At 62.4% G+C, this 27,005-nt stretch overlaps 1 protein-coding gene and 2 non-coding genes across 3 annotated transcripts in view; all 3 read right to left on the bottom strand.

Annotated features, from left to right (window-relative positions):
* LOC117644716 (matrix metalloproteinase-2-like) overlaps positions 1–27,005 on the bottom strand; it is a 41,484-nt gene that overhangs the window by 7,326 nt on the left and 7,153 nt on the right. The window contains exons 2-3 of the mRNA XM_034384330.1: positions 24,647–24,748; positions 23,709–23,932 (exon numbers count right to left, since the gene is read on the bottom strand). Coding sequence (XP_034240221.1) covers positions 23,709–23,932; positions 24,647–24,736 — 314 coding nt within the window. The 5' untranslated portion in view covers positions 24,737–24,748. The remainder of the gene's footprint in view (positions 1–23,708; positions 23,933–24,646; positions 24,749–27,005) is intronic.
* Trnaq-cug lies at positions 26,315–26,386 on the bottom strand. Its single transcript has one exon. It is a non-coding gene; the product is annotated as a tRNA-Gln (tRNA).
* Trnas-gcu lies at positions 26,474–26,555 on the bottom strand. Its single transcript has one exon. It is a non-coding gene; the product is annotated as a tRNA-Ser (tRNA).

Below are 27,005 nucleotides of genomic sequence, written 5' to 3'. Positions count from 1 at the left end.
TTTGCGGGAAACCCTCGGGGAAACCTAGAGTTCGGGCCGCTTGGCATAGGATGCAGCCCGGCTGGCGATTCCGAACACATCGCCGCTCTGTCTCCCTCGCACCCCGACGGGACGCGGCGCTCACCGCGTGAGTGCGAGAGAGACAGATAGGGGCCGTCATTTATTTATCAGCAAGCCGGCAGGCTGGGAATAGCAGTGTGTTTATTTACGGTGGTGGTGGAGCGCGGAGCAGGCCAGGCGCGCCTTGGCCGCCCAGCCGGTGGGAGTCTCGCCGCGTCGGCGGCTTCGGCTTCGTGTCTTTCACTAGTTAGGGCAGGCCGCAGGGCGGGCGCAGGGCGCAGGGCGCAGCCATGGTCGCACCGGCCGCACCCACTCCGGACAAGTGCAAGTTGGGCGCGGTCTGGCGTGGCGTGGCGAGGCGTGCCGTGCCACGTCGCGACGCGCTTGTCCACGAGGACCTCCCCGACCTCCCCGACCTCCCCGGCGGAGGGTGGCGGTGCATGGCGCGCGGCCCCGTTGGCGGCGTTGGCCCCGGGCGGCCAAGTCGGCGAAGTAGGGCAATTGCTTTGCCAGACGCCGCGCTTCCCCGCCCGGCCCGGCCGGAGTGCTGAGTGGCCCGCCCTGGCCCGCCCTGGCCCGCCCTGGCCCGCCAGCACCCCGGTCAACCGACACCTATACGCTCCCCCGCAGGCAGATTGCGCGCAGTGTCTAGCCTCTCCCGCACTCGCGGGGAGACACAGGCGTTTGTCCCATCCAGCACCGACGCCGCGCAAAGCCGGCGCGCCCTCCTGCATGCTGCCGTGCTGCCCGTGAGCCGCAGTACCCCACGAATACGTACAAGTGAACCGGGAGGGGGCATTGGCCGGGGGAGGGCCGGGGGCGGGCCGGGGGCGGCTGGGAGCGGCTGGGGGCGGCTGGGGGTGGCGGCCGAGGGCGGCGGGCCGCGCCCAAGGCCCTGTAGTACACCGCGCGCAACGACTCCCGCGGCACCGCGTCGCCATGGCGTCGCCCGGAACATCATTACGGCCGAAACGGATAAGGATCGCGTCCGTGACAACGACGCGGCAACGCAGTGACAACGCAGTGACATCGCCCACCGCGAGGCGTAAACCAACAGAGCGGGGTGCGTGCGCCGAGGACGGCGAGGGCGCGGCGAGGGCGCGGCGAGGGCGGGGTGTGTTGACGATGCTTTTAACGGGGCGTTATACCTCGTTACGCGCTGCATCAACAACAGTTACGACGCGACTATGTAACTACGCGTTGGCCGTAACAGTGTAACGGCGACGTAACGCGTCGCTTTGGGGTTGGCGTCGTTGCTCCGCTTGCAGTGTGGACGCTGCCCGACGCCGGGGTGCCTGACTCGGCCTGCGTCCAGGCGCGCGGCCTTCGCGGAGGCTTCGCCGCGAGAAACAGAAAAAGGACCGCTGTCCACCCGCTGGTTGGCACACGGCGCGCACGCGGCCCAGCAGGGCGCGGCCTTGGTCTGACTGCTGACCCATTCCGGGGTCATTTGGGGCCCGTTTTCGCAAGGCCCAAGGACGCCTCGGGGGCCAGAGCGAGGCCAGAGCGAGGCCAGAGCGATGCCGCCAAAGTGGCCACTTGCGAGATTGGACGGCCTCCTGGTCCTGCCGGTGCGCGGTGCCCGGGCACGGGTTCAACTACCGCCCGGTGCGAACAGAGGGGACTTTTGGAAAGTTCCGGTGCAGTCGTCGTTATTCGCTAGCGGACCGTCCTCGTCTTCATCAGGCAGCCCCACCCATTCAATCTTCTTTTCCCGGAATGGTGGGAGGGGGGGGGGGCTTGACGTGCACGCCGTGCCGCCCGCTGCGAGGGTGGCGCTAGACGTGCTAGACGCCCCCCGCAGTTAGGCAACCAGACGGGCGCCGGCGTCGCCGCGTCGCCCGGGCGGCGTAAGTTCGTCGCCGGCGGCTGTTCTGAACCTACAGTGGAGGACCTGCACGGCCACCGCCACCTGCAGGCGCCGCGCCGCGCCGTGCCCCGCCGCCCCAGACGACCCCGTCAGCCCGCCGTGCGTCGTGCGTCGCGCGGATGCGCAGCGCAGCCAGAGGAATGATTGCAGCCTAACGCTGTTTAACGGGCCAGCGACTTTGACTTCAACACACACACGCACACACACGCTGCAGGACTGGTTTTCCTGTCACCACCAAGATGCTCCTGAGAGTCACCGCTGCGCCGAGCTGTTGGTCGGGCTGCCTATCCTCGACTCTACAGGGGCGTCGCCGGTCGGCCGGAGCCGGCCCGCCCCGCCCCGCCCCATCTAGGCACACATTCTCTATTTTCTGGCTTGAATATCGCGGATAAACGTCCCTGTGGCCGTGGCGGCGCGGCGGCGGGCTGACGGTGAGTGATGGGGCAGCGAGAAGGGGAGGGGGAGAAGGGGGGAGTTCGGAAAGGGTGAGGCAGCGCCCGGGCGCGCTCCAAGCGCTCCAGGTCCGTTCGAGACGCTGTCGCCGCTGTCGCCCCGACGACGTGTTTGACAATGTGCAAAATTTGTGTTGACATTCCCCCTTCCCTCCCAGTTAGTCCCCACTTCCGGGAAGGACCTCCTAAAGGGCCTAAAGGGCCTTAAACCTGATCGATGCAGGCCAGGCCCGGACTCGCGGCCCCGGTCCACCGTGAAAAACGGCGCGACGAGGCCGAAAAGAATCAGTTCAAGTGTCGAAAACTTTAGACGAGACGGAATTTATTTTCGGGCGATTCGTGTTTGGCGGTGGAGCGGCTGTCCACCGCCGTCTGCTGCCCCTTGTTGAGGCAAGCCTGGCAAGCCTGGCTAGCCACCCCTCTTCGTTGTTTTCACACGCGCCGACCAAGTGTTATTACTTCATAAGGCGGTGCTCGCTCTGTCTCTCTCGCACTCATGGGGGTCCCGGCCTGGAGGACGCAGCACTGTGAAACTGGCCCAACTTGGTCGCTCGGCCGGCCTGGTTACCCTTGGTTCCCTTGGTTCGCGCTACCGCCCGCCGAGCCCACCTGGCCCTGCCCCCTGCCCCCCGCCTGCCCCGCAGGCTGAGCCGTGCTTTCATCGCGCTGTCTCTCTCGCACTCGTCGCGCCCCGTGAGGAGCGAGAAAGACAGCGCGACGTTGTTCGGAATGAGTCCGCCGGCCGCCTTGCCGCCTTGGTGCGACTGTGCCGACTGTGCCGACCACCGCGACGGACGACCCTCGCCTCCTCGCGCTGTGCCGCACCCCTAGCCACCGCGCCGGCCTGCGCGGCCTGCTGTGTGTTTTGAGGGCGTTCTAGGTCGCCACGCCCTGGGCAGCGGGAACAACGGCCACTCACACACGGACACTGCCACACACACACAGTCACGCACGTCCACGTACGCCCTCAACTGTTCGCCCCGTAATGGTGCACATCCCACAAACAGAACATGTTCCCAGAAACCCCAGCGGGCCGTGCTGGGCCCGGGTTCGCGTCCCGGCGGCGGCGGCCTGGTAAATGTGGGGCGGCCGGGGGCACGGCGCGGCACGGCGGCACGGCGGCGTGCCCGGATGCACAATTGATATCGTTGTCCCCGACGGAGCCCTACCGGCGGGGCCCTGAGGTGGGGCCTTGCGGTCGGCCTGCCCTTGGTCTGCCCTTCGCCCTGCCCCGCCACTGGAAGGGCTGGGAGGACTGGAAGACGCCGAAAGGCAGCAAAGCACACTGATGGAAAGATAGACGGTCGGACGCGGACAGAGCGGACGTCCGTCCGACCAGATGAAGATTGATTATTGTTTTTGCCCGGGGACGAAATTAGTTGAGTCGACTGGTGCTCGCCCACCCCCTGCCTCGCCGCCTGCGCCTCCCCCGACGTAGGGGTCGCTACCCCCCGCCGCGTGCCGCCTTTTTTAAGCCCGCCCCGCCCCGCCCCCCCCGCCGGCCCCGGCCCCGCCGAGGTGCCACTTGACCGCAGTGGAAGCAAGCGACGCGCTGCCTCTGTTGACGTCGTCGACGTGCTCCTCGCCGTGACGGGGCCGCGCCCCGGCCGGCAGGGCAGCAGCCCCGCCCACGCCGTGCACGCCGTGACGGACACGGCCACAGACAGCAACTCTTTTAAATATTTGACGGGTTGGTTCGCCGCCGCCCCCGGGCCGCCTCCAGGCCGCCCCCAGGCCGATCAGCCGCCCGATCAGCCCAGCGCGGCTTATATTCATGTAAGCTTTCTTGTAAATGGTAGGATAAAAAGTTGATGGTGAAAACAAGGCACCAAACTTCCACCAAAGCTCACATGATTATTTCGGACAAACTACGTTTCCCAATATGATTTTAGGAGTGTACGCTATTGCGTAACAGTAGGGCGTTGTAGAGCCCCTCCCTTGCAACCCTCCCAGGGCGTGGACGGTATGCTAGCAGGGCGTGGTAGGGCGCGGCGGGGCGGGACGAGGGTTCACCATGGGCGTGGTCGCTGCTTAGGGGCTCATCGCATCGCCATCGCCCTGGGAAAGGGAGGGGGGGGGGGGCACACCGTCAAAGAATCGAACACTGTGACCAAAGCGCTGTCGAAATGACGATATTTCCAAACATCGGTCTCGACCAACTCTGCGGCTCCCAAGGCAATGGGGTCCCAATAAAGCTATGAAGGTGTGCCACTGGAAGGCCCGAGAGTCCGAGGCCGACGAGCTGTCGAGCGCTGTCAGATGGGACTGATTGGTTCGGGGTAGGACTCGACAGCTCCATCAAAAATTTAAAAAAAAAATACGAAACAGGCCGTGAAAGGATTTCCGTGTCAACAAGTCAATAGGTGACACCTTTCGCACCAAATGACCTGCATCAAAATTACAATCCCACAACGTTTTCCTCTGAACTACTTCGTTTTATTTTTACTGAATATGTTAAAACGAAAATAAAGCAGCAACAGAAACAACAACAACAACAACAACAAAACAATAATGATAACAACAACAACCCTTTTGCCATGAGTTTTTCGAATTCTAGAGGATGAAAAGTACTGCAAAGTCTTGGACAGCTGGTCGAGTCTCGCGGTGTGTCACCGCCAGGCTGGCCGCACAGCATAAGGGGTGCTGCTGGCCTGGGCTGGCAGGCATGCCCCGCATTGCTGGCATTCGCTCGAGCATTCGCTTCATTTGCGCCCAACGGATTCCCATTAAAGCACCTACTGCCGGATAATGGCTTGTGCAAATCGCGGAGGCCGTGTTTAAACATGTAACCAGACTGTCATGGAAATCACGCGATTAAAAAAAAACGCAATTAAAAATAGTCGCTGGACGGACGGAGTAAAGCACAATGCAAAGATTGGAAATTATTCAGGCCATGCAACCGGCGCAAACCGACCACTCCATGAGTTGCAATCAACGAACCCTTCATCATTTTTGCCTGGAAATAATCAAACAACATAGCAACAACTTTTTCGTAGTGGCGCTGCGAATGAGAAAATGGCCTGGGGGAAGGAGGGGGGGGAAGGTCCTCGAAGCGATAATGCCTCCTTGCCGTCATATTGCCCAACTTTGTGCACGCGTGGCGATGTTTGGAGCGGGAGGGAGGCGCGCACACACACTCCCACACCTTTTTCTGCGGCTCCTTTGCCACGCGCGTTACTGTACTTTTCTCACCGCCGCCCTCATACACAGCAAGTCGCTTCACTTGACGCCCCGACGCCCCGCCCCGCCCTGCCCCGCCCTGCCCCGCCCCGCCACCACGGACGCCACTGGGGGCGGGGCGGGGCGGGGCGTCGCAGCGTGACGTGCAGATAAGAGAGCAAAGAATGGTTCGATATATCCGGACGGAGAACAGAAAGGGATGTCTGGGGAAAGGAAGGGAGAGGGGGAAGGGAAGGGGGTGCATGAGGACATTGGTGTCGGGTCGTCCGAACGTGAAACGAACTGCTGTCCATCTTGGGAGACAGCAGGCAGTGGGGGGGACGGCGAGGGCGGCATTCGGACGGACGGGACGTCCTCGGAACCCACCGCCAGATCGGACCAAGAAGAAAAATCCCAGCCCGTCCCAGCCCGGGCAAGCTGAGCCAGGCGGTTTCAACCAGTTGGCTGGTCACCCCAAATGCCAACCATCGAAAATTACTACAAAGTCAATGCCTTTGTAGTATTTGTCAACAGCCGGCGCTGGACGCGTTTGACGACTCTGGAAAGGCTGGGCCGTGGTTCGTTGAGGGCCGCTGCGTCGTGGTCGCGCCGCCGCGTCGCCGCGCGCCCGCAGTCCCTCACACAAGGAGGTTGTGATGGTGAATTCAAATGACATCACATCCAGATTGAGTGAGTGACCGCGGGCGCAGTCTTGCGTCCTTGTCGTCCTTGTCGCTCGCCGTGCTCGCCGTCATCAAGAGCTGCGTCGTCAATGAGAGAGACAGAGAGAGATGGCTGTTGTTTTCGCAGCTGGGGACGCAAACAGAATACTCCTCGTTGTTTCGGCCCCGTTCTCCTTTTTAATTTTGGCAGTGTACCGCACGTGCTTTCGTCCCGGTCGCTGCAGCCTAACCCTCGCCCAAAGATAAGCCTGCCAAAGCCCCACGCGGCTGGCAGTGTGCTGGCAGTGCGCTGGCAGTGTGCTGGCTCACCTGGGGAACAGCAACCTGAACCCCGCGCGCAGGCCAGGCAGGGAGCCTCCTCTCCTCGCGGCTAATGCGCCCAAACTTTGCCTCCAGTGCAGTGCGTCTACGCCGGGCGGGCCAGGCCGGCCAGTTCGGCCTCTTAGGCTCACTCGGCCAATCAGAGTGGAGCTCGCGTGTCCTGCACAGAATCAATTTCGCAGCCCAGGGCGCAGGACAGGCGGGACAGGCAGCCCGTCCGGGGGCGTCCCACCGCGTCCCACCGCGTCCCACACTACATCGACCTCCCCCTGCCGGCCTTGCCGGCCCCACCGGCCCCGCTGCACTTGAGCCTGCCTGGAATTCCTAGCTCGGCCCGCCCCGCCCCGCCCCGCCCCGTCCCGCCCCGCCCGCCCCGCCCCGCTCTTGGCACAACCCTCCGCGGCATGTCCCGGCGCGCCCTGACGGGTAACGACAACCCCCTGCACAGAGTACAGTGCAGTGTACACGGCACGCGGCCAGCATGCTGCCCTCCCGAAAAGCGCACCACTTTACAGTGCCGCGTTTGAGTATCCTATGATTTTTCGGGTAAGTTGAAGGTGAGTCGTTTTCGCAACATTCGGGGGGCAGATGTCTGCGCGGTTCCCACAGTGCTGCGAATGCAAAGTCACTGCCGCTCGGCTCGGCCTCGCCAGGCTTCAAGGGCCGCGGCGCTAAGGGCGCGGGTTGTGCCCTATCTGTCTTCCACCGCCCCGACCTCGCCGCCCTCGAGGTCCTTGACCCTTCGGCCGTCCTTAGAAGTCCCAGAACAGCCACCGAAACGGGTTTGCTCGTCGAAGCCGGCTTACCGACACCGAGAGGCGCCCACACTGCGAATGCGACCACGCCGACGACCGGCGACTTACCTGCAAGACAGACAAAACGAAAGGGTTAGAGCCACATAACGCAAGAAAGGACCGCACCGGCGCTACTCCGCGCGAGGGGCCGCCGCGGTGCCGGCCTTACGGGGCCTTACGGGGAGGCTCAGCCTCCAGCCGGCGAGGGCTCCGAGTCCGTCTCGTTATTGCTCCACGCTCTGCCGCACTTATTTGAGTCGGCTTGAGTTGTTTCAAGTTACTCGAGTTTCCAGTTGGGGGTTCCAACTCGGGCCGAGCCGGAGCCGGGTAGCGAGCGCGTCGCACGAACCGGAGCAGCGGAACACCGGTACACCGGAACACTGGAACACCGGAACACCGCGACCGGAGACGAACGCGACCCAGCGGTCTGTACTCGCTCCGGTCGGTCCCCCTGTGCCTTCCCCTGTTTACCTTGCGTCTGCAGATAACCACGGGTTGCTAATGCGTCTCCTGGAAGGGGGAGGGGAGGGGATGAGAGAGAGGTGGGGGGAGGAGGAGCGAGCTGGAGGGAGACGGGGAGCGCGATGCGCCTCTATCTCTCTAACCGAGCGAAAGCCTCAAAGACAGAGAGATTTCATTGTTCGGGACTCAATTGAGGTCAATATATGCCAAGAGCTGCAGGCGGCGGCGGCCCTACGGACAGCCGAGGGGAGAGGAGGGGGAGGGGGAGCGAACGAACTGCTACCAGCAGCAGTCTTCACACACCAGCACGCTGTCTGCCAAGGCATCAACGGGAAGGGCACTGCGGGAAATTCGCCGACGGAGGCGTTTCCCGCTTCCCACCGTTTCCGTCCGTCAAGGCGATTTCGCAGCCCGGGCCGATGCCGATTCATTACTGGATGGATTTAACCGATTTCGGTGGCGCAAAGTTTGCGTTGTCTCGGACCGAGTCTGCCATAATTGCTGCCGATTGGAACCCCGCCCCGCCCCACCCCGCCCCGCCCCGTCCGCCGCGCCACGACGCTCTTGGCGTGGGTCAAGTGAGGGCCAAACTAACACTAAACTGAATCCGCGCCGGACCGGCTCGGCACGGCGAGTGGTGAGTGTTTTTGACCGGCAGTTTCAAAGGCGTTAAAACGGAAAAAAATACGAAAAAATAAACTGCTTCCCCCAACAATAAAACGAAACTGAAACAAGGAAAAATGCTTGGGCGGAGCGGAGCGCGGAGCTGGTCGCGGACTACGAGGCTGAGGATAAACTTGGGTCTCGGCCAGGGTATAATGCTTCTCGTTGTCGTTTTCGAAAACACGCACTGAAAAATGTTGCGCGCTGTGCCCGGCCGTGCCTGCTTCCCTCGTCCAGCGCCAGTGGCGCGCACCAAAAATTTAAAGCCTCTTTTATGGAAATGGCCGGCTGGTGCTGCGGTTGCAGTTTGCAGTGGTGGGGCGACGGGCCCAACAGTGCGGCAGCGCAACGCAGTGCAACGCAGTGCAACGCAGTGCACAGTGTAGCGACGCAACGCCAGCGGCAGAGCGGCAGCAAGGAGGCGCGTTTGGCGCGTTTGGCGCGTTTTATCGGCTTGCGGTCACATTCTGTTTGGGAGTACAATGCGGTGCCGGCGGTGCCTGGGAGGGGCGGCCGATCAGCCGCTGGGCCGCGGTGGCTTTATGAGTGTCATTTTGTAGCTTTCCCTCGCTGCACTCGGGGGCTGGCCGTCGAGTCCTGCTGACCAACGCCCTGCCCCCTCGCCCTCACCGAGCCCCTCGCCCTCCTCGTCGTCGCGGTCCTGGCGGGAGAGCGACCCCGCCCTTTTGGCAGCCCGTGAACTGCTTGCTCAGCGTCATGGCAGGAAAACAAAGTGACCCCCTCTACCCCCCCCTCTCTGTCCCGCCCCTTGTTGCTGCCCTGAAAGACTGGAATGGCTCGGCACATGTTTCAACCAGGCCATTGCATTTTTGGCAAACGTCGTCATTTCTGGGACCGTCAAAGATCCGGCGGGGAGGCGGGGGGGGGGGGGAGAGAGAGAGGGACAGAGCCATAGAGAGACAAAAGGAGACATAGAGAGATCGCGACCGGGCCTGGCCCCTTACAATGCTAGTGCTTGACGGGCGAGCGAGGCGAGCGAGGCGTGCCGGGCTTGGTGCACGGCCACCCCTAGGCCTCCCCCCCCCCCTCCACCCGCATGACGAGCTCGCTCCCTGTCAGTGGCAGGCCCAGCAGGCTGCGTCCGACCGGCGCGTCTCTCTCTGTCGCACTCGTGGGGCGTTGCGGCGTTCCGCGGCGGTGCGAGCGAGACAGAGCGAGACAGGGCGACAGCCCTGCAGAGACTAGAGGCCAGGCCGCGCACCTGGTGGCTGACTCCGCACGCCGCTCTGTCCCGCTCTGTCTCTCTCTGTCTCTCTCGCACCCCAGCGGGGCCTGCGGGGCCCGCGGGGCGCCGCGTGCGTGCGAGAGAGACAGAGCGCTGTTCGACATCGAGTCCCCCGTAATGCACCCCAATAAAAAGGCGGCCGATCGAAGCGATACGCTGCGTGGCGGCCCTGGCGGCCCTGGCGGCGTGGCGCACGCTGCACTGTAGGCGGCCTGGAGCACATCGAGGTCGATGTCGTTTTGGACACGGCGTCGGCGGGGCCCTGCTCGCGAACCGGACCCTGCCAGGCGCAGCGCGCAGCCAGGTGAGGGAGCGAGAGGGGGCGCGCGTTAATGAAAAGAGAGATAGAAGGGTTGGACCGAACGGCGTGGCCATCTGTCATCATCCGGTGTGTGACGGCTCTACCAGGGCGTCCCACCCCACCTCTCGAAAACCTCGTTGAAAACCCCGCCGGTATTCACGGCGAGCGCTGCCCCCGGCCCTCACCACCACCCCCTTTAGTGCCGGCGGCGGCGCCCCGGAAGGAAGATTAAATTGCTCATTGTTGTAAGCGATTTGGATTTAAACGGGATGTTTCCGAGTGGAATAACGGTTTTGAGGGCTTTGCCTAAAATGCTGTTAGCTGTCTCAGAGGTCCCTGAGCAACAGGAAAAAATCTTCTTTTCGCTCAATAAGGACATTAGCCAATAAAAATGCAATAGAAAAATTCGGCCTTTTCGACAGTAATTTTGAAAAGACAGGATCCCGGATGGGGCTCTGGGGCACTGTCGGCGCGGCTGCCGAGCGATGGGAAAGAAGCCGGGGTTCGTTGGCCGCCTTGGCCGCCCTGGAGCGTCGCTGGAGGCATTCCAGACTTCCAGACACGATGCCAGGTCGGCTGGATTCGGCCTGGAATAATGGCTGCACCCCGGAGCCGCTGGCCCGGGGCTGGCCCAAGGCCCCGGCCCTTGGCCCCCGCGAGGCGAGGGCGGCACGGCGCGGGGATCAGACCGTCGCTGGCTCGCGGCCCGGCCCAGGCCCGGCCCAGGCCCGGCGACTCCGGCCACTGGAAGAGCCACTGGAAGGGCCGCTGGAGGGCTCATGTCAGGGGGGCAGATAGGGGCGGCCTGCCTCCACAATACAGCAGGCACGCCGAGGCGGCCGAGGCGGCCGAGGCACGCCGCAGCGCGCCAAGAAGGCCCTCACGCCTCAAGAACCCTGCTGTGTCAAGTAAAAGGAACTGGGTCGCAGGGGCGCGCGCCGCAGCAGCGCCGCAGCACAGCAGCACGGCGTCGGCAGAAACACAAGTGTCGTCGGGCCGTCGGGGCAGGGAGGGTCTTGTGGGCGCCGAGAGCGCCGCGCCGAGGGGGCGGACAGGCAGGGCAGCCAACCAACGAGCCAACCAATGATCCCCGCCGCCCCAAGGGCCGCCCGGCCGCGCCACTCGAAATCTTGCTGCTTTCGGGGAATCTGCACTCGACGAGTGCAGCTAAATGTTTGCTCAATCCTTCATCGTGATGGCGGCCACGGCGACGGCGGCGCCGCGGACGCGGCCAGTGTCGCTCCGTCTCTCTCACTCCCCCCCGCAGCGCCCCACGAGTGCGAGAGAGACGGAGCGACGAAAGCACAGCCTGCCGAGCCGAGATGAAGCAGGCGCGGCCTAGGGCAAGCACACTGCTCTCTCTCTCTCTCTCCTCTCTCTCTCTCTCTCTCTCTCTCTCTCTCTCTCTCTCTCGCACTCGCGGGGCGTTCCGTGGCAGTGGGAGAGAGACAGAGCGACTGCTGCGTAGATCAGCGTGATGCACGCCAAACGCAAAGCAGAGGCGCAGCGACGGCGGTGGTCTGGAGTCTGGATGAGTCTGGTGCCGACTGGTGTGGGGAAGGGGGGGGGGGGGGACGGTCCGTCCGTCCTTCGCACGTTCCAGCTAATAGTGCAGGGCCCGCCGGGAGGGTTAGGTTAGGCAAAGGCCCGCCGCCTCCCAACCATCATGCTGTTGCCGGCAACGCCGTCCTCCTCAAACAGTGCCGCAGCAGCGGCAAAAACAATTTCCGACATTAATTTATTTTTTCCGCGCGCGGGGCGGCTGGTCCACCGATACGTGCCGTAGTTTCTTTGGCCTCTGCCCGCCCTGGGCCCGCCCTGGGGACAGTGGACTACAGTGGACACGCACTGCCTGTCCGCCGTGGGGTTTCCCTCCGCCCCCACCCCCGCAATGCCACGCGGACGGTCTGCAGGGTGGGCGCGTAAACGCTGGAGTGCGTTCAGGGCTGTACCGAACGCACTACGACGACTACGACGGTAGGATCTCCGCCGCACTTGGGACCGGGCAAGGCACTCCGGCCGTACCCGTGATTTGGCTACTGGCGGATGCACCGTGTGTACGCGTACACTGTAAATAGGGCCCCGGGCACGTCGAGTTGGTTTACACTTCACACCAACGGATGACCGGGCGAACAGGCGAACGGGGGGAGGGCGCCAGCGTGGAAGGCGTGGAGGGGGTGGTCCCCCACGGCTGAAGGGCCAACGCCCGGCCCGCCAGGCCCGCCAGGCCCGCGCGCCCAATCCATTGGCCATATGTCTCCCCTAGATGCCCGGGCCAAGGGCCTGGGGCCAAGCAGCGGCGGGGCGGGGCGGGGCGGGGCGGGGCACTCGGCATCGCCCAAAAAGTGTTATTCCAGCGACTTGGAGACAACCCCTGACGTGCTGCTCGCTCGGGGACCCGTCACCGTGGTGCGCCACGCCCGGCAGCCTTGCCGCCGCAGCGTAAAATTGGCTCTAAAATGCGTGTACTCGGGTGCTTTCCTGACGGTGTAGGGCCGCGCCGTACAACGGCCGTACAACGGCGGGGCGACGACGGGCAGCAAGACGCGGGGCAGCCGGCAATGCCTTTCCAAACAGCAAAGTCGGCGGAGGGGGCCGTGCACACTCCACCGACACACTCACTCACTCACTCACACACTGGCTCACACCCTCGCACACACAAGCAGACAGACAGCTAACAAAGTCACCCCGCGCATTCTTCAGTCAAACTACGCGCCAAGGGACCCCCCCCCCTTTTCCCTTTACACACGTAGGGCTTCCGCGCGCCAGGAATCGGCTAAAGGACCTGAAGGACCTAAAGGACACGGAAAGATGGCCCTCGCTTTCATACGCTCCGCCAGAAGTAAAGAGGGAAAAGTGAGCGAATGGCCCGCCCCGCCCCGCCCGCCCCGCCCCGCCCGCCCCGCCCCGATTTTCCGGCTGATCGTCGTGCTCGGCGCGTTATCGACAGGAAGCCGAACAAGATCGGCGAGCCCCTTCGTCACTTCGTTAGCCGAATCAAAGAGTCAGAGAATCTGAGGGGCACAAAGCGGGCCAATGAAAAGGAAAGAAAAGCGGATCGGAAAGAGAGAGACGGAGACAATCGATATTAAACGAAAGTAATAAAAGGGCCGGCCGGACAGACGGGGCTGGCAGGCAGGGCAGGCAAGGCAGGCCACAGGCAGGCAGCCTGGCCGTGTCGTTTCGGACGCGGCTAGGTTTGCGTATGACTGGGGCGGCCAGGCCAGGCGGCCAGGCGGCCATGCCCGTATCAGCCAGCACGCCGAGCCACGCCGAACAGCGCGCATAGGGGCCGTGCCTAAAGTAGAGTTGCTTCCACACTCTCAAATTCAGCGACTTAATTAATTTTGAAAATCGCGCTCTACGCACTATTTTTGGAGATTTTTGTCGACGAAGTTGTTTTGGCAGAGTGACGCAGGTTTTGGACAAATAATTGTGGGCGTCCATTCTGCCCGCCCTACACTCCCCTACACTGATAACTGGGCTCGAGTTCCTTTTCTCCCCGAGTCGGACTCTCGGAAGGGAAGTCCCTCTCCGCGAGGTTCAGCCGGGACGGCCGCGACACGTGAGCCCGCTCTCTCTGTCTCCTCATCCCCTCCAAACTCTCAGAAAGACAAACATCGTCATCAGAATCATCATCTGCTCGCTCCGTCCGTCTCCACTCTCTCTCGCACACACGCACACTCACACACTCGCAGAGCGTAGACAGTGCAGACGATAGACTTAATTGAGAGTGCAGCTGGCGACGACAGACCGGCAGACAGGCTTGCATGCGCGCCATGCGCCGATCGTAGCCAGCGCTCCGTTTTCTGGTGTGCGTGGCAGGGCCGCCGAGGAAGGGGCAAGAAAACGGTTTTGCAGCTGCTCAACCACTGCAGCAATCTCATTTCGAACCAAGGACAAGTTCCCGAGTACCAGGCGGTGGCTAGCAGCAAGAAAGCAGTCCTGGAATCCTGGAACGCCGAGCGGGCGACTCCAGCAGGCTCAGCGAGGGGCACTGGAAGAGGCTCCTGCCAGGGACGCGCGCAAAGCGCTGCAAAGCCGCTGAAAGAGTCTGCCCTGGGAGCTCGGGCGCTCGGGCTGGGGGCAGGAAATCACTCGGCGATACCACGGGCCACGTCAGGGAAGGGGAGACACATCGACGTCCGGACAAAAAGCACACGAAAAGGGGCTTCCCCACTAGAGTAGCTCCACACGTGTCTTGGTGGCGGCCGCGCAGGTTTCGGCGGCTGCCCAGCTGTGCGGCTGCGGACAGGCGGGCAGGTGCCTCTTATCAGCAGCTGGGGCTGGCTGCTGGCTGCCCGCCTGGCTGCAGGCTGCCAGCCGCGGCGGGGCGGCGGGGCGGCTGCATGGCTGTTTGGTGCAGTGTGGCGCACTGCGGCACGCTCTCGCCCCGTCTCGCTCGCCCACGTTACACTCTCTCTTTCTACACCCCCCTCATAATTTTTCGGCCGCAAACACACTTCCTCTCATCCCCCTTCCCCCCCCTCTCTTTCTGGCAGCAGCACCCCCAGTGAGGAAGTATTTATTTCAATGCGAACAGCCCGATGCCCCCACCACCCCTTCCTAGACGCCTCCCCGCCCCTCCCCAGTGCCACGGCCATGTCAAGCTCATTGCGGTTGTCATGACAACCTAGACATTCCCCAGGCCAGGCCGGGCGAGTTATCGGACTGCCCGAATTGCCTCATAATTTCCCCCGGTGTTTTTTTCGACGTCGGTTTGGAGTGGAGTCTCGAGTGGGGCGCGAACCCGGGACCCGGGGCCCCGAAGCTGCAGCGGAGGCAGGCCAAGAGGCAGGCCAAGAGGCAGGCCAACCCAAGTCCTCGACCGGATGCCAAACTTCCGGCCCTGGCGACGCCGAGCGACACAGAGCGACGCTGGGTGTTGGCGGGCTGGCTGCAGGCCTTGCAGGCCGCGCAGGCAGTGCGAGGGAGAGGGAGAATATCTAATCCGTCTTTAAATTTCCTTCTGGCTGCGTGGCTGCGCGTGGCTGCGCGGTGGGGGAGAGAGAGGGAAGGCCAGACAGGCCATGTCGCTGTTGAAAACCGCACGGACTCTCCGGCCGGGCCGCCGGGCCGCTGGGCCGCGTCATCACATATGCAGGCCGCCTAGCAAATCTTTATACGGTTATGCGCAGCACCGCCCAGCGCGGCGCAGCTCCCCTCCACTGGAAGAGCCACAAGTCAGCAGCCAGTAAATCAAAGAGGCGTCAGAGGGAATAAAAAGTAGCGCTAAAATGAAGGGATTTTTCATCAGGCGCTGCACCACGCTGCGCGCGCGGTCCGCGGCACGACGCCCTGCAGCGGTTTGCCGCGGTTTGCCGCGTGCACTAAAACGGCGGAGACGCGGCCAAAGAACCGCGGAGCCGACTACCCCAGTGTCGTGCGTCAGAGGGTCGTCGACAGGTCGAGAGTCACTCACCGTCTTCCCGGCGTCTGCCTCCATCCGCGCGGCCTGCTTGTCCACGACTACGACGCTGGGGGTGCTGGGGGAGCAACACTGCGGAAACGGCATGGCCAGGACCTCGGACATCGCCGTCCTCAGCCGGGCCAGGGCGGTGCGCTCCGACGGCCACCTCGAGGCCCTGGCGGCACCCTGGCGCGGCCGGCCGAGGCCGGCGTCGGCGCGGCCTCCATGGCGGGGGCCTCGGCGGCGAGCAGGGCCGCGGGCACTGCGGTGGGCGGAGTGCCGGCGCTGCGGCGGCACTGGCGGGGCCTGGCGGGACGGACGGGACGGGACGGACTGGGACGGCGGCGTCGGAGCGGCGGAGCGTCGGACTGGACGTCCTGCCGCAGAGAGCCTCCTTCCCCGTCTGAGCCGCACCGCACCGCCCGCCCGCCCGCCGCCCGCCGCCCGCCCCCAGCCCGGAAACCTCCACACCCGCCCACCCGCGCCGCGCCCGCCCCACCCCAGGCCACAGCAGCGCCCCCTCGCGGCCAGACACCCGCCCCGCCCCGCCCCGCCCCACCCCGCCCCGCCCCGCCCCGCCACCACCGGCCCGGGGCATGCCTGGGGCCGAACGGGAACGCCGGCCGAACCATCATCCTCCCGGCGGCAATAAATTGTTTGCGGCTTTCTGATGGCTTCCAGCTGAAAAATATGTTACTCCACAAGGCGAGGCGCGGCGAGGCGCGGCGAGGCGCGCGGCCGTGTGGCGTGTCGTTGTTCCGCGTCGTTCGACGGCGTTGTTGGCCCGTTGGACTTGGGGCCGAGCGCGCCGCCGAAGTGCTGCAGGGTGGCTCAGGGACGCCTGCGAGCGGGGCTGCCAAATTCGAGACGCGTTTTGAGCTCCAGAGTCGCTAAACGGGACTCGAACCGAACGTGTGACCCCACCAATGGATAGCTCTCCGAACGAGGAATCCATTGGTGGGGTCACACTGTCGGTTGGTGTCCCACATTTAGCGACTCTGGAGCTCAAAACGCGTCTCGAATTTTGGCCGCTCCACCGCTTCTGGCCCACTGTGCGCTGGCTGCTCCCTCCACGACGGAAGCTTATCTCTAGGACTGCAGGCTGCGCTCTGCAGGCGCACTGTTAGTGCAGGCCGTGCTTCCTGCACGTGCAGTAGGAACAGCGGCGCGTCCAGGTGACCGTGGCCGCCGTGACCGGGTGGCAGAAGCAGCGGGCTAGGCTTGGCGGCCTCGACGGCATCAACTATTTACGAAATACGTCCCGCTGTCTCTTCGGCGGGCTGTGCCGCGCCGTGCGCTCGGATTTCCGCTTGCTGTCGTGTTATCTGTCTGCCGAGGTACGTGATGTGCTGACCGGCACGGACCGGCAGGGAGGAGAGGGGCGGTGGCACACTGGAATGACGGGGGGCGTAGCGATGCAGTGACACTGAGCAGCCGAGCGATAATCCCTGCAGGGCTCTGGGTTCTGGGTAGTACAGTACGCGGCCACCGACACTCCCGATTCCCGACTCGAACAACAAAGGCGAGGACCACGGCGAGGACTGTGGCGAGCGGGGCGTTTCTGCGAGGGAGTTGCTCGTCGGTCTCGTTTCTGTTCGATGCACTGTTTGTCGCTGTGCTCGTGTTCAAACACCGAAAACAGTTTTTGTTTTTTTTGCGCGGTAACCTACGCTTCGCGCACCCCTGCAGTGCCTGCACTGTACTACAGCACCGCGCTGCGCCGCGCTGCGCCGCGCTGCGCCGCGCTGCGCTTTCCCGGGAAAGGTCACGGCCTAATTGCTTGGCGCGTCCCTTTATCCACGCTCGAAACCGATACGCTCGAGGGTACGCTCCCCCGGGACCCTCGACGGACGCGGCGGAGGTGGGGGGACGGGGGAAGAAAGAAGGAAAGAAAGAATATGCTGAAAAAGACATTTAGGAAACCGAGCGGGTGCGAGAGAGCTGGTCAAGACGGCGGGAGTAGCGATGGCAAAAGAGAAAAAATGTTGTTACACTGATGTGAGAGAGTGGTGGGGGAGGGGGGAGAGGGGCGCTCATAAACGCAGGCACACACACACACACACATCCTCACACGAAAACAGTGACACAAGGACACACACACGCACGCCCGGCCCCCTGCAGTAAAAATCGCATTCGCTGTCGCTTGTTCAGCGATAAACGAGCGACGACCGCACGTACACTGTGAGGGACGCACACCGCGAGGAGCTGAACTGGTGCCTGGAGGGCCTGGAGGGCCTGGAGGCTCCATGGAGCTGCAGTGAGTGCGAGAGAGACAGAGACAGGGGGACTCAGCCTGCAGGTAGGCCACGCGGCGGCACGCCGGCCCAGCGGGCAGCATACCGGCAGGGATGAGTCCGCCGAGCCGCGCCGGGCCGCGCCGCTGGCTGCGGACGCTAAGAGGCACTCTTTACTGTCGCACGGCGAGTGGGCCAGAAGACCGGTGGAGGTGGCCAAAACTCTGGACGCGTTTTGAGCTCCAGAGTCGCTAAATGGGACTCGAACCGAACGTGTGGCCCCACCAATGGATTCCTCGTTCGGAGAGCTAGCTATCCATTGGTGGGGTCACACGTTCGGTTCGAGTCCCATTTAGTGACTCTGGAGCTCAAAACGCGTTCTGGCACACTGTGTGTCCCCGGGCTCATGTTCGCCACACTGCAAGTGCAAGTCGGCCGTGACCCCGTACTCCAGCTCGCGCCTCGCGTGTCGGCGTGTCGCGCACTGCCAGCACTGCCAGCACTGCCAGCAGCCCGTGTCGTCTTCGGAGAAGCTCTCGGCTTGCCGCATCCGGCCTACTCGTCTCGTCCAGCGCAAGCATGCCTGCAGCGCACCGGAATGCACCTACACCAGCAAGCCAGTCTCCAGCAAGGCGAGCCCGGCCCCGTGATAAGGGGCAGCGTACAGTCAGCGTCGAGAGTGTCGAATCCAACAGACGGATCCGCCGACTTCTCGATTCAGCACGAGTGACACTGTGAAACCACCGCGCGGTGTCGTGTAACCGAGGCACTGCCGGCTATTGCCACGGGGACTTTGATTTTTTCCACAGCGTAGTGCACCGAGTCGGCGGTGCTCGGCGGTGCCGATGGCACGGCTCCCTGTGGGGATTTCATCCCGCTTGTGACATTTGTCAGCTGATGACTCGCCTCATCCACCCCCGCGAGTGGTGGGGTGGGGCGGGGCGGGGCGGGTGCGACCTTTCTCCCTTCACGGCTGGCCGCGGCCCCCATGCAGCCCCGCCCCACCCCGCCATTGACTTCTTGATCACGGCGCCGCCGACGCCAGTCAAGTCTGGTCAAGTCGCGCCGCGCGGCACTGGAAGCGGACTTGAAGGGGTGGGCGGAGATAATGATTAAGCGAAGGCAAGAGCAAGCCGAAGCAAGCGGAGCGGCGCGGCCAGCCTCGCTGCTTGTGATTGATATCGTCACCCGAAACACCCCTCCCCTCCCTCCCTCCCCCCCCCTCCCCTCCGCCTGCTTATCCGAAACCCCCGCGAATCGCGCGGGGCCCGATGCCGCTGGTTGTAATTTCCGCAGCAAATCCGCAAGGCTCGTAGTGCCGCGTAGTGCAGCATATTGTCACGGGCGGACGGAGGCAGCGCGCGCGAAGGAAACGCCACTGGGAAAAAAGAGTATTCCCCACACCATAGATGTTAATATTTTGTGGGAGAGCGCTCATTTTTGGTGGTCCTTGCACCTGCGAATCTTACAATTGTTTCCAGCTATTGACTACTACTTCGGTTTTAATTTTTTTTAAATTTTGGTTGGGACGCCTGGTTTGCATTTTTCTGCCGTCCCTCCCCGTCGCTGGCTTGGCGCGCGCTCCCCGCCAGGCGCCGCCAGGTCGGTGGAGGGCGCCGTGGTGGAGAGGGCCTTTCCGCCTGCCTCCGCCGCGCACCTCGGGGGACTCGGGGGACTCGGGGACGAGCAGGCTCAGGAGGCCGTGGCGGTCGTGGGGGCGCCGGAACGGCCGGAACCCGCATCGGTGGGCGGAAGGCCAGAGAAAAGAAAGCAAGGAAGCGCCCTGTAATGATGCCGTCGGAAAGAGAAGGAAAACCTCGTACAGAAAATGTTACCAGTTTTGAGCCTTTAACAAGAAAATGAATTTTGGAAAAGGACTTTCAGAAAAATGTTGGCAACAGGTGTTAAAAGAGGGTGGGGCTGGAAAAGAGGGGTGAAGGCGTGCTAATAGGCGAAGCCATAACGGCCTTGATTGGTGCTAAACAACGAGCAAACTTGTTTAGGCAAGGCGATGATTGCGCACCTCTTTGCTCTACCTCCCCTCCTCCCCCCCCCCCCCTCTCTCTCTCTCTCTCTCTCTTCTCTCTCTCTCTCTCTCTCTCTCTCTCCTGCCCTGTCCTCGCTACACTGTGCAGCTGCCTACCTGGACGCCGCTCGCCTTTGGAACGACGGTATTCGAACTCATCAACACACGGGACGCCTCGTCCCAGCAGTCAAACTTTACCCAGTGACAACAACTCTCAATTCCATCTTCTTTTTTTTTCGGTACTTTATGTCGAGTATGCGCTGTGCGCTGCGCACGTGGGGGAATCATGGGGAGGCGAAATGCCACTGTGAAATGTCACCGCCCGGCTCGGCCGTTGGCAGGCCAGCGCCGCCACCCCCAAAAGCGCCAAACTTTTACTTCTTTTCAGAGGAGCAGACGGGGCGGGTACTTTGGAAGTATGTGTGTCCACTGCCGCGCGCCGTCCGGTCCGTGCTCGGGTCCGTGCGTGCGGCGCGGTTCGGCGGTTTGGTGAGGTAAGCGGGCCCCTCGGGGGTGGCGGCGGGAGAGCCCTCTGGCGGCGGAGGGGTCGCCGATGGGGAAACGGCCAGGGTCTCGGACACACGAAATGAGCGGCGGAGGCCCGGGCAGTGGCCGAGGCCGGCCGGAAGTGGCCGGGTGATGCGCTGGGACGACGGCCGAGGCCGGCACGGTGGTGGTGGAGGCCCCCACGGCCGCCCAGCCCGGCCCCGGCCGCTGCGCGCCACGCCAGCCACGCCGGGGGAGTGCTTATGTAACCGGGGAGGGGTTCGTTATGTAACGTCATTGATTGGATTGAATGGGACGCGCAGCCCGCGAGGCAAGCGGCTCACTGATGAAGGGCCAGAGAGAGAGAGAGAGAGAGAGAGAGAGAGAGAGAGAGAGAGAGAGAGAGAGAGAGAGAGAGAGAGAGAGCGAGAGAGCGAGAGAGAGAGAGAGAGAGAGACGCACGGAAAGAGAGAAAGAGATACTGATCAGCTGAATCGCACTCACGCACACACTGTCTGGAGCACCATCTCCTCGTTGCCGCACCCCTATCCTCCCTGCCTCTCTCTCCCTTTCTCTCTTCCAGTATTGTCAAGCAGGCATGGCATGTGCCCCAGTTCCATTCTGATTGGAATGCTCAGTGGTCGTGTCCGCAAAGCACACACAGACAACAACAACAGCACAACAAGTGCGCTCTGCGAATGGCCACTTTCGGGCTCGTCCGACAATATTGCACTTCTTGGGACGTGGCCGTATTTTCGTCCGTGTGGGCTGGGAAGCCAGGGGTGGCCAGCTGGCTGCCGGCCGCGGCGGCGTCTGTATAGTCCGCGAGGCGCGCGAGGCGCCGGCTGGTATTTGCACCGCGCTGGCTCCTGGCTCCGCGCTGGCTCCGCCCTGCCCGAGGCCGAGGCTCTGGCTCGCTGCAAATGCCACGCCATCAGGAGAATGTCAGGCAGAGCTTGCCTGCGGAAAGGGGGCGGAGCGAGGGATGAAACGCAAAAAAAAAATGTCGATTTTTTTGTGACTAGGAATTAATTTTCTCTTGCTCCCTGTGAGTCTTTTTGTATTTTCCGAGTATTAGTGTAGGAAGTCGGACACTGTGTAGTAGTAGTACACAGCTGAGAGAAATCAGTGTATCGAAAAAGGTGTGGCCCGTGAGGGGTGGGGTGACTCTGATTAGATTGTTTGAACGAACGCCGCTCCCCCCCCGCCCCGCCCGCCCCGCCCCGCCCCGCCCCGCCCCCGCCCCGCCCCGCCCCGCCCCGCCCCGCCCTTTACTTAGGGCGATATCACCTTTTATCGACAGTGTCCTCCCCGGCGTCATTTAGAATCAGGTGGGTGGCGTCGCGTCGCAGGGGCGGAGCCAGGCGGGGCTGCAGGGGTGGCGTGGCACCAATTATTATTATTTTCACTATCGACACGACGGAGAAAAATAAAAAAAGTGAACGTCAAATCGAGTTAGCGTGCAATTATTTCTGTAATTGAATTGGCGCTTCTGGCCTTCCCTTCCTTTCGGATTTTTTTTCTTCTGAAACTCTAAACTAGAGCACGCGGGGTTGGCATAGCTCGCGTCGTGGAAAGTCGCTCCATTTCGGCCGCACCTCGCGCTTGTTTTGACGGCAGACGGTCTCAGCTTACGTCGACTCGACGTTATGAGCGATGTTGCTTGCCTTGGCTTGGCTTGCCTTCCCTCTGCGGCCAGGACACACTCCCTCTGGTGGCGGGGGGGGCGGGGCGGGGCGGGGCGGGGGAAGGAAGTGCACGGGGTTATATGACTTTATGACGCTCTCGGGGCCGCGGATGTTGACACACGGGATCACGTAGGGCCGGGAAGGTGAGAGGGATGAGGGCGGGGCGGGGCGGGGCGGGGGTGTATATTAAGTGGGGTCGGGGCAGCGGCCCGGCAGACTCGAAAATTTTGAGGAAAGTACTGCCATGAAAGAACCGTATCAAAAAGACAATGACGTCATCGAGAAGTTGAATGTTAACATTTTTCGGAGGACTTCCCTCTGTGGACGCTGGCTCAAAGAATGAGTTAGAAATCTGGGAGTCGATAAAGTCGTCAGCGGCGGATCAGTGGTCAACGCGCTCTTGAAATTTGGACATCAACCACTGGAATACTACACTGACAATGAGCTTCAAAGAATCACCAACTCTTTTCCTTTTGCTTTCATTCCCCCATCGAAGAGCAGTGCGACTCCGCCCCGCCAGGCGGCGCTAGCAGTCACCGGCGATACTCCGCGCCCGCGTGCGGCGCTACACCGCGCGCGGGGGGTAGAGCCAGCAGCCAGCCCGCCAGCCGGGCGAGGCGGCGATACCCCGCGCTGCTGTCGACAGCTGTTTGCTGCGGCAAAGTGTCACCAGCCAAAAAGCGCGAAATTCAAACCGAGGCGCTAAACAGGTAGAGTCGCTGCGACGCTCTAACCGTTTGGATATGACACTAGAACGAAAATACTGGTGTCAGAGAGACTCGTTTGAAAGACACTGCAGGAAGAGTGAAATGCAGTTATTGCTGTTCTTTCCAAGGGAAAAATATATTATGACCAGTTCAGCGGCTGCCAGATCTGTCTTCAGCTGTGCGAGAATCTCACGCCAACTCTGGGAACGAGCCTTCAACCAGCAACAGTGTTATCGTAACAAAACCTCTCAGAAAGCAGACGAGCCAGACGCGTATAAAAGGGGAAGAAGAAGAAGTAGAATCCCTACAAGGAGCGGCCCTGCGCTGTCGTCGCGAGGGGTGGAGTCAGACAAAGTGTTGGCATTTATTTCCCTGACGCCCCCCACCCCTTTCACAACACGCATGGAGGCCCCAGAAGAAGACACGCGGTCGGTACACAGGAAACACTGCGATGGGGCGTGAAATACGTGCTTTCCGAGAGCCTCGGGATGTCCTGCGTAACACTCCCTCGAGATTACCACCTACCTCGGATCATTAGCTTCGGAACATAGATATGCTCGCTAAGCTCGGCGCGTTCTCGCCTCGATCGCACTCGTGGGGGACTCCGTGCAAGTGCGAGAGAGCGACACGATCAGTCTGTAAGGGCTGCCGCCCGGCGCCGAAACCAGTGGGGTTGGGGTTGGAAAACCCGGCGCATTTGCATGGCATGCTGCATGGCATGCTGCATAGCATGCGGGGAAGAGTGCACTGGATTCGATTATTTCGCAGTGCCCTGGGGCTTTCACCGAGTGAATCAGCCCGGGCGGGGCGGGGCGGGGCGGGGCGGGGCGAGGTGGGGCGGGGCGGGGCGGGCTGGCGCCACGGCAGATCGAACGCGCCTCGCGGAGGGGAGGCTGGACGCAGGGATGCGTCTGGACGACTGTCTCACCCGCGCTACAAGGTCTTGGCCCTCCTCTGTCTCTCTCGCACTCGTGGTGCGCTCCGCTGGGGTGCGAGAGAGACAGAATCAGGCTGCGCCACCCCTCGGCAGACTCGGGGACGTGTCGAGGAAATGCAGTGGAGGAATCTCATCGTGGACAAGACGAGGGTGGTGCCCCCGGTGGTCACCGCGACCACGCCGACGACGGACGACGGCGGCGGCCTTACCTCCAGGTGACGTTAGTGGAGGGCCACTTGTTGGCGGTGATGGTGTAGCGACGCGCTCGCCGTCGGTGTCCAGGGGCCTCGCCGCGGGCCTCGCCGTGGTGGTGCCGCTTGGCCCTGGACGGGTGGTGCTCGGGGTCGATGTCGGGCTGCCCGCAGCGCGGCCGGTGCACCAGGGCCTCCGTGGCGCGGTTCACTCGCCCCGACACGGGGAGCCCGGAGTACGCCTGCAACACGCACAGGGCTCCGTCAACACCGGGGCATTCCGACTCGCGTCAAGTCTTTAAAAACAGTGAATATTGAAAAGGAATCTTCGATAAGCCACACACACAGGATCTGCCGTCACATAAAAATAGTGGGTGGGGAAGGTGTCTGGAACAGCTGCCTATCGTCCACGCTCGTCACGTGCCAGGCACGTAGCTGAGGGGGCGTCCGAAACTTGCGGCCCGTCGCGGACGCAGTCGGTATCACCGGATGAGGGAGACGAACGGGGAAGGGGGCAGCACACTTGGAAGGGATTGTCGCGTGCCTTCGGGTCTCGAGAAGAAGATAGGTGCACTCCTGGGACCACACCTACGTCCCCTAAATCGAGAGTAGCCGAGAGCAAATCCGCGAATCGCGCGAAGTGAAAGGGGCCGTTTTTGTGGGTGTAGGCGCCAGGCTGCGCCAGCCCAGGCAGCCCAGGCGGCCAAGGCGAAGGCCGGGCGGTCCTGTGACTCAGAGGACCGACCCACAGCCGCGAGCCACGGGAATAGACTCTCGCCGGTCGAATGAATGGCCAGGTCGATGAATGAATTGAAAAAGTATGAAACGCTGGTCGTTACGTTAGGATAGGTTAGGTCAGCTTAAGTTGGGTTAGGTCAGGAGACGTCGGGTGGTTCTTCACAGGCTCCAAAAAACCACGGGGATTTGCAGAAAATGGCGTTGGTTTGTCGACTCACCTGCATGAGCTTGATGGCTTCCCTCAGCTCGTCCTGCGAGCGGAGGAACGGTAGGCTCAAGTCCACCTTCTTCATGTAGCCGTACGTCATCAGGTACTTGATCTGCGGCAGACAAAACGGGGCGCGTTACTCCACCGCAAAAAACGTCGCGCTACAAGACAGTTTGGCAGCCACCCGTCTACGAAAAATGGAGAACGGACGAACGCGGTTTTCGGTGTGGCTATCGGTACTTCCTCCCGCGTGCCTCGCCCGGCTCGCCCGGCATGCTAAGCAGACGACGATTCTGTCTCTGCTTCGGCCGGAAACCATTTGAATACCCGCGGGTACCCTGGAGCGCCCTGCGGCGCGCCCGGCCCAACGTACACACACCCCGCCCGAGCACCACCCAGAACAGCCTTCCAATTTATAAAATGAAGCAGTTTACCGCAGGGATATAGCGCACCGTGTGTACACAGCGGTAAACAACAAGTGCAGCTGGTCATTTGGTCATTTTTTAAGAAAGTAAAAATGAAGTTAACTGCCATCTCTCCCCGTGGCTCTGATTGGCTGGCTGGGCCGCGTGGGCTTCCCTGCCGCCCGATCGACCCGATAGGATTCCCCGTGACCACGTCGGGACCGCGTCGGGACCACCCCATGGCAGTCATGGGGCCTGCGAGCCAAGCTAGCCAGCCAGGCCGGTGGGGTGGGTTCAGCCGTGCCGCGCCGCCGTGCGTCCTGCAGCACGTGAAGCACGAAGCACGCGAAGCTCGCGAAGCACCAGACCGGGAAAACCTGGTCGGGCAACGTTAACGAGATTTGCTCTGTATTATGCATCAGTGGACTTCCCTGGCTCGCCGGTCGGCCGGCCGGCCCACCAACCCGGTGGCCTGACTCGGCCTGGCCTGCTGGAAAAAGCTGTCGCTCCTCCTCGCCGAGTTCAAACAAGAGAGAAGCAGCTCGTTCAGCGCGTTTTCAATTATTTTGCGAGTCTTTCTCTCGGAGAGGTCCAATATTTGTCCCGCTGCGCTTCGTGCTCACACTTTACGAGCCGCCAGCACCGCACCCTGCTCCAAGCCCTGCTCGCTGTGGCACTTCTCGGCCACGCCCGCACCGGCCCGCACACACACGCCAATTTCGCGCGCTGAGCTTGTCCGGGCGGAGCAACACGCGTACGCCCCACACTCTTTTTGTTTTGTTGTCTTTTGTTGTTTCCGATTTTCCTTGTCTCACCGCGGAGGACGCACGGCCCGCACGGGCTGCATATGGCTGTGGGAACACAGTGTGCCTCCGCGTGGACAATGCGGCCCTTTGTGGCGATCCCTTTCCACGCCCATTCAGGACTCTTAAGGCCCTTCCCGTCTCCCTTCTCGGCCTTTCCTATTTCCCCCTCCCTCCCCCTTTCCCCCTCCCCCTTTCCCCCTCCCCCGCCGCACCGAGTGAGTCATTGACTTATTGGGGCACGAGCCAGCCAGCCAGCCGCCCCATACGCGCTGGGAGGCGACTTCATATGCATTTCTGCTGCTTTTACGTACAAAGGCGAGGGGAGGGAGACATTCTCCCGCTCTTTCTCTCTCGTTCAAGTACAGGAAACGCCCACACTAAAAAAATCCCCGCCGCCGCCTTTGTATTTTTAGTATGGTCTTTCTTTTCGTACAGTAAAGTCCTTTTCGGAAAGCGGAAAAAAAATTCAGGTTCCACCGAGATTTGAACTCGGATCGCAGGATTCAGAGTCCTGAGTGCTAACCATTACACCATGGAACCGCGATGTTCGGACAGCGTGCTGCACGGCCTTTGAAACGTCAAGTGTCCGCTGCGCGCGGGTGAAGAGTGCCCGCGCCAAAAATGGTACGACAAGGATGAGATTCGAACTCACGCGGGCAGAGCCCATTGGATTAGCAGTCCAACGCCTTAACCACTCGGCCACCTTGTCGGTTGGGTGCCGGCGGGGCAGACGCGACTCTAAAGGCCCGGCAGAGCGCGGCCGCGGCAGCGGATAGGCGCCTACACTGCCAGAGCCACGATAACGGTGCGCCCGGTTTGACGGGCCGGGGCGTGGCGTGGCGTGGCGTGGTGACCGCCGGGCGGGGCGGGGCGGGGCGGGGCGGTCTGAGACGGTCTGGCTCCAATATTTGCCCATCGATAAGGTGAAAGTGTTTTATCCCTACTCGAGACGGACACCGGCGACGACAAAGGCCTAGCGAACCCGAAAAAACACGCAACGCTGTTGGCACCTCTGGCATTATGGATTGGCAGCAGTGAAAATAACGAAACGCCGACGTTGCAAAAAGACGCTCGCGCTCGGCAGCCGACGATTCGTCAGACGGAGACAAGACTATCCACGCGGCAAGCAGACTGCGAGTGTTCTGTCCCTCTCGCGCCA

The sequence above is a fragment of the Thrips palmi genome, unplaced genomic scaffold (genome assembly GCF_012932325.1).
Source record: "Thrips palmi isolate BJ-2018 unplaced genomic scaffold, TpBJ-2018v1 HiC_scaffold_18, whole genome shotgun sequence".
Lineage (NCBI taxonomy): Eukaryota > Metazoa > Arthropoda > Insecta > Thysanoptera > Thripidae > Thrips > Thrips palmi.
This window is presented reverse-complemented; position numbering and strand designations above follow the sequence as displayed.